The sequence below is a fragment of the Bos indicus genome, chromosome 5 (genome assembly GCF_029378745.1).
Source record: "Bos indicus isolate NIAB-ARS_2022 breed Sahiwal x Tharparkar chromosome 5, NIAB-ARS_B.indTharparkar_mat_pri_1.0, whole genome shotgun sequence".
Classification (NCBI taxonomy): Eukaryota; Metazoa; Chordata; class Mammalia; order Artiodactyla; family Bovidae; genus Bos; species Bos indicus.
In genome coordinates this window covers 18,446,975-18,454,107 of record NC_091764.1, presented here as the reverse complement: position 1 = coordinate 18,454,107, position 7,133 = coordinate 18,446,975, and the positions used below count along the sequence as shown (strand labels likewise).

The following is a 7,133-nucleotide window of genomic DNA, read 5'->3' as shown; positions in this document are numbered from 1 at the left end:
ATCACTCTGGAAACAGCATCTCCCTTAGCAACATTCAACTCTGAGTCAACAATAATTTCAATGATTAAATATCCATTCACTAAAGTAATTGTTTAAAAAAAATTGGAGTGGGACAATGGCCTAACTATATAGATCCTAATTAAGCTTTAAACATTTTTTTTCCCTTAAGCAGGACTAGGTGAATTCTTCGCTAGGCCCCGAGTGACCCCTCCAGCCCCGCCTCTGCAGTAGAAAAGGAACTGCCAGCCCTCGCCCAAGCTCAAGGTTTCTCTTGAGTCCCCCGGCCGTGCCAGGCTAAGAGGCAGATCAGAGACTCTCCGCGCCCCGCGCGCAGCGCGAGTGGCGGCTGCAGCGTGTTCACCTTCGTCCTAGGCGCCCCCGCGCCCCAGTAGTCTCCCAGCCTTGCACGCACCAGCCCCCCAGCGCTGGAACGCGCTTCGCTTGATCTGTCCAACTTCTGGTGTTCCAGCCGCCCTCCAGGGTCTGCCCCCCTGCCCCCCTGCCCCCTGCCCCAGCTCAGGCTTGCTTCCCCGGGGCTCCGGAAGAGAAGGAGGCGTGTCCGGAGTAGGCGGGCGGGAGCCGTATAAAAGTGCTGGCGGCGCGCCGGCCCAGGCTTCGCTCACCGCCTCGCGCCGGGACAGGGATCGCCGCGCCAAGCACTGGCAGTGGAGCGGGCGTTGCGCTCGGGCTCAATGCGTGGACTATCTGCAGCCGCTGCTCATGCAGTATGCTGGAGCTCCAGAACAGCTAAACGGAGTTGCCACACCGCTGCTTGGGCTGGATCACAGTGCTGCCTTTCCTTATGAAGAAGACACAAGTAAGTAGGGCGCGCCCGGGAGCTCGCCAGCTCTCCAAGAAAAACCGTGCCCGGAGGCCGGCGCGTCCCGGCCCCAGCTGCCCCGGCGTGCGGGGCTGTGCCTGCCGGGCGAGCCTGGAGGGGGTGGTGGAGGCGGGAGAGGCGCTCGAGCCCCAGCCGCCCGGCCCGGGTGAGCCTGGAGAGGAGTGGGAGGGATGAGAGGGAGCGGGTGTCAAGTTGGGAGCCGTAGCCCGTAAGTTGGGAGCTGTCAGTTGGGAGCCGCAATTCCTGTAAGACAGAGGGATCTGTTCTTTGGCCGGAGAGTTGAAGTTATTCCGGAAAGGCATGTCCTTGCACGGGAGACATTTTCCCGTGGATTTCGGGAAGATTACACAATAGTTCCCCACGCGCCACGCTCGATCACTCGCGTACTCAGATTTTTGTGTGGCTCGGGTGTGGGTGTCGGGCTCGTGCGGACTCCGGTGCAGCCGCGGGAACCGAGCCAACCCCGAGGTCCTTATTCGCCGCGCTCAGCTGGGCGGAGAACCTGCCCCACCAGCCGGGGGAAACTTGGCTCCCGCGGCGTCTGCCAGGTTTGCGGCTCTAGGCGAGCTCTAGATAGGGTAATACCTCCACATTGTACCCACTTTCTTCCATTACAGAAGAGAAGAAGTTGTATAAGTGTGCGCGCGTGCGTGTTTTAATGGGCACCTCTGGTGGTAGTTATGGAGGTAATTCCCGGTGCTGCAAAATTTGCATTATGCACAAGAAGCACAGAGGGTAGAGCACCGTCTAGGGGTACAATTAGTTTTTTTTTTTTTTTTTTCCTTTCTTTCCTTGCAGCAGATATCTCAGGCTTGTCCTTGATAAAGGGCCGGCGCGGCACTCCCATCCACAGTTCTTTTCGCCAGGTCTCACCTCTTCTTACTTCTCCCCTTAGGAATTTTTCTGTGTTATCTGCTGCGGGTTAGGTAAGGCTGCCCTCTCACCCCCCAGAGGTTCTGTCGGAGATTGCAATTCTTGACACGTGTCGAGGGGGTGGAAGTGGCGGGTGAAAAGATTGTATACGTCTTCAGTTTAGAATGTTGAAAATGCTTTATTTAATGACGCACTCAGTGTCACAGTTTCAATAGACGTCTAGATCTGGGAAGGGTACCAACGCATTCAGAAGGGAGTAGAAAGACCCGAGCCCATTACATTGTGTGGAAAAGAGCAGGGGTTTGGGACTTGGCCTGGCAGAAAGGTTTGTGTAGTCTCTAGGGCAGCTGCCCAAGGCGGAGGACAGGAGCGCAGCGCAGGTTTCTTTCTTGCAAGCAGGTTAGTTTATAGGCAGAGCACCTGGGATCACCGCAGCGGGCTGTTGAAATGCAAATGTGGAAGACTGGCAACAGAAGTTTTAAAGTAATTACTTGACTTATACATGCTTTCTGCTGTGTGAAATTAATAAGCATGGGCGGGGAACCAATTCTTTGTTACAGTAGCATCTGCTCATATGAATGGCAGTAGTGAGATCTGGGTGGAGAACCCCGCTACCTTCCAGTTCAGGAAAAGAGCCTAAACCTTCCTATTTAAACAAGATCTCTGGAGACAGATCAGGTTAATGACCAACAATCCAAAGGTGGGGGGTGGGGGGTGGTATGGGACGGTACTATCAAGTCAACTTAGACTCGGTAGGATTGATGATCCTTGCACCCTTGCTTGCTTTGCAAAACAAACGGTGAGCTCTGTAATCTCCTTTCTCACTTTGATTACATGGCTGTGTAAATCGGATTACATGGAATAATTCCATTGAAAACTAGAAAGAGGTCGAACTAGCCTGAAACTCCTTGGTGACAGTGAATCAGTACTGCTGACCAGGGACGTTGGAGACAGGGAAGTATTTTAGAAATGTGACCTGCTCAGGCTGAGTAAAAGTGCAAGCCCTTTGGGGGAACTTGCTGATGCTGAAGGGCTGGAGGCAAAGGAGGGCAGTGCCCTTGGTGAATGAAGGCATTCATTGCCTGGGATCTAATGACCTTCAAGGTTTCCTTTAAGGATACTTCTAGCAATTCCACATTCTTGCACTGAAGAAGGAGACCCTGGAAATAACATGAAATCAATGAAGTAATCAGTGGAAATGGGGGAGGGTGCGTAGGTCCTCATTCATATTTTTAGATTTTCTAATCCAAAAGTTACACAGAAATTTCCTAGTGCAACTCTGTACGGAGGGCAAATAGCATAAGGTAATCTGACATTAAGGGATGAGATCAATTGTTCCAGTGAATCTAATGTTATACTCGAAAAGGTGGAATAGCTATTAATATTCAGTAGTTGAAATAGTCATTTATAAAGATGGAATCAATCCCGAGTTCTGTAATAAAGCCAACAGTTGTGTACCCTTCCATTACCCAAGATATAAAATGAGAAATTAATATACTTGAATTATGCAGCTCTCCAAGAATCACAGGGACACGAGGCATTCTAGCCTTATAGTCGAGCTAAGTAAATGTGGAAATTCCACCAACAACCACTTGAGGTGTGAAAAAACGATTCTTTCATTTATTTAGCACATGCGATGGACCAGCAGATGGGCAATAATTACACGGCAGGAGTCGTGAGGAGCAGTTTGAAGGGTTAAGTTTTAATCACAAGTCTACAGAAATCAAAGTGTTTTGCATTTTTCAGATTTCTGACTGTATTTTATCCTTATTGTGTGGTTTTACGGTTTCTGAAGGGAACTGTGTCTCTGGCTTAGAACATCTATATTCACCATATAATAACAATCGGACATCTTAATTTGCAAGACCAATTAGGAAAGTGCTATCAGTTTAACAGGGCTGATGCCATGTTTATTGATGTTGTACTTACATTTTAGTTTTGAGATGGTTTGTGAGAGTTTTCACAACTGCTGTCGGGTTTAGAAATATGAAGACAGGAAAATTCTGTCTGGCAAATGGTGTAGAGAAGACCACGTTAGGCACACATTAGTTCTCAGAAGAAGCAAATAGAATGATTATTAGCTTTTGTTTTTCCAAAGAAGATATTCTGCGCCCCCCCCCCACCCTTTTTTTTTTTGTCTGTGTGAAGTTTGTCATCTGGGTGATGATGCAAGTTTATAGAAAAATTTAACATTTATGAAAAGAGCATTTTTTAGTCTTGTCCTTAGAAATCACTCTATTTGGAATGTGTGCTTTGAACAGTCCTAATTTATGTAGCTTTTAATTGATACATTCTGCCAAAACTTTGAAACTCAAGTGCTAAATCGATTACGTTTAACATAAAACAAGGAAAATAACCATATGGAAATCTGAAGGCCTGAGCCAAACCAATTAAAATTGCCAAATTTTATGTATATCTAACTGCTGATTTGGAGATAGCAAATTGGTGAGTCACATTTATTCTATAATGATAGGTGATTGAAATCTTTCCATTACCATCAATAATGTTAAAAAGAATGAATTCTTCCCCAAGTAGCTAGTCTGAATATGGGAGGTTCTTGCATGGTCTGGCAAGCCCCACTCCATGTGCTCTTCCCCATCCATGTCCAGGGAGCACTAAAAATAGTGAAGAGATCTTAAACGTTAGCTTTTCAAGACTGATTCTAATTCCTCTTTTACCACTGGTGAGAAAAATGACTTCAGGCACGTGGTTTAATGTCTTGGGATTTCCATTTTGTAATCTGTACAATGATTATCAAATAGTTATAAAGATTTGTAAGGATTAAATGAGATTTTATATATCCCAGCCCAGTGGCTTGCTGTGGTTACAGCTTAAATTTATTATCCCTAGAAGAAAGTTGCCTCCCGGCTCTCTTAAAAGCCAGAGATAAAACTAGCTTTTGCAGGTAAATGATGCTTAACCATCAAAGCATAGATACCAAATTTTGATAATCTGGATCTGTGGATTCAACTTTATAGGCTGATATGTGTTTGTACTCATCAAATCAAGAATGTGTGAAAAGAAGGGCTATCTCCATGGCATGGGAGATGCTAAATTCTTTAAAATTTTTTCTTTAAAAGTGAAAATGAGAGAGTGAAAATAGAAAAAGGAAATATCACTATCTCTGATTCACTTTCATATTTCCGCACTCTCGCTTTCTGAGCCCCCCTAATCTGAAATCTGAGGATTTATGTTATTTTGTTTTAGAAGGGACTGAGTCAGCTTCTTGTCCTTGATGTTCTTTGAACTTGCTGTTCTGAGTGAGGACAAGGATTCATGTCTGCAGCGTTCTTTATTGTCTTTACCAGGCAACAGGCAACATGTGGTGACATTTTTTTTTTTTTTCCCATTATGCAATTTTGGGAGATTTTTTTCTTTTTCCTTGATTACCTTAACTTTCCCTTTTGTAAATTAGGGTAAGGCATTTGGATATAAATCTGTCAGGAATGATCTTTTATCTTTGTTTTCTAGTACATGAATCATGAGCAGCTGCAGGAGACTGTCTTTTTGGTGTTAGTCACCTGTGTAGTTGGAACAATTTAGAAAACAAATTGAAGAAACACCAGGATGCTTTTCTAATATATGCTGCTTTCAGGGTTATTTTGTTTGGACTTTGTCTCATAGAAACCATTGACTGTAGCCTTACTGATTTATAGATGCATGAGATGCTTTTGCCTTTTCCCTTAATTGTGGGCATGCTAAAACTGTTTACTGGGGGTGGGAGAGGATTGTCATTATCTATTTCTATCTATTTCCTTCTGTCCAGAAAAATGGAGGTGATGGGGGGAATGTGACTTTCTTATAATTAGGCCTCAGGGACCTTTTTCTAAAATCACAATGTGTGTCAGGAAGGACAGGAAGACTGTCCTTTATATAACTCTCTTTGTCTTTTGACTACATTTTCCTATTTTTCTAGGTTGCTGCATTGACTTGGTTATTAGGGGATGGAGTTCTTTTTTAGCACAGATACTATGTTATCTGACTTTGGGAAGGTATTTGAATCTCTCTGGACCTCAGTTTCCTCCACTGTAAAATGAAAAAGTAGGACTAGGTGATTTCTCAGTGTCTTACACTTTTAAAATTCTCTAAGGTTCTAGTCAAATAGATATTTGAACCAGTTGGCATTTAAGCTTCCATTTGTCCTGAGGTTCATGTAGTCATTGCTTTGGTGTGAATAGAAATCATAACCATTGTCTTATATATGGTTATGGAGTATAACCATATAACATATATATATATATATATATATATATATATATATGGAAAATAAATGCAGTGGGGCAAAATGAAGGAGATTTCACTTTAAACTGTTCTACTTTTAGCCTTTTCACCTACTACTCGATATTTTTTCTATAAAGAATGGTGTTTACACTTCCTATTTTAGCAGTGTCCCTCACTAATGGGGATCTTTCCTTTCTCTCTTCCAATCTTTAAATTCTCTTATGTGAAGAAGAATCTTAAGAAAAAGTCAGGCAGCCAGAGAGGTCCTCTTACATAACTAATGTATGCCTGCCTCGCCATATTAGCTTGTCATTTCTGCCCCTGCGGTCTCTAATATCTGTGTGCCTGGAGTAGAAATGTATAGAGAGAGCTTTCTTGGAGGGTATCAGAGGTATGGGTCCTGCACTTGGCTCAGGATCCAGGGCCAGTCACTGAGTCTCTGTAGTCTTGGGCGAGTCTCAGACAAGTCTTGGGCAAGTCACTGAGTCTTAGTCATATCGTGCCCTAGAGTTAATCCTGAGAAGAGAGTGAAGAGGAGGGGTCTGCAGCTGGAGACGCAGAGGCTGAGAAAGGAGGGAGCAGCTCTTCTGCCTCCGGGAGAGACTGTTCCTGAGGATGGCTCGTTGCCATCTGAGTCTCTCCGTGTCCTGGGTTTTTGCAGGTCTAGGACCACTCTGGAACACCTCTTACTCGCGACTTTTCCTTAGCTTCTCTTGCCAACTGACGGAACTGGAACCTGGGACTAGCCTGGTAGCCAGCAGCTGGATTTCCTTGGCAGCCAGAGCCACTTTGCTCATGATTGACATGAGAATATTCAAAGATCAACTGGACCCCCCTCTTCCAGGCAAAAGACCACAAATTCTGCAGAAAATAGAGCTGTGACAGTGACAACAATGTACCATTTGCTCTCATCATCAGCAAAATCTAGCGAGCTTCCTACTAAAACCATGTTCAGAATTGAGGCAGTGATCCAGATACTTGACACAGCAGCAGTGGCTATCTTTCGGTTATCTGGATGCAAGAATTCAGTGCTTGACTTTGCAGGTGTAAGCTGTTGCCTTGGGGCTTGCGGTGCAGCTGATTAGAATGTAGTCTCTAAGGGGGGCAGTTAGGGTGCCTTTTCTGTGTTCCTGGCACACAGACGGCAGCTCAGAAATCTGACAGTTGCCTTGCAAATAATGCCTTTGCTCTCCAGGGT

The 7,133-nt window shown here is 45.0% G+C and overlaps 1 protein-coding gene across 3 annotated transcripts in view; it reads left to right on the top strand.

Annotated features, from left to right (window-relative positions):
• The first annotated feature begins 592 nt into the window (after positions 1-592).
• Positions 593-7,133, top strand: part of KITLG (KIT ligand) — a 105,793-nt gene continuing 99,252 nt past the window's right edge. The window contains exon 1 of one of the 3 annotated variants that reach the window (XM_070788924.1): positions 593-817. In XM_070788924.1, coding sequence (XP_070645025.1) covers positions 803-817 — 15 coding nt within the window. In that variant the 5' untranslated portion in view covers positions 593-802. The remainder of the gene's footprint in view (positions 818-7,133) is intronic. The other 2 variants (XM_070788925.1, XM_070788923.1) reach the window with 2 other exon arrangements.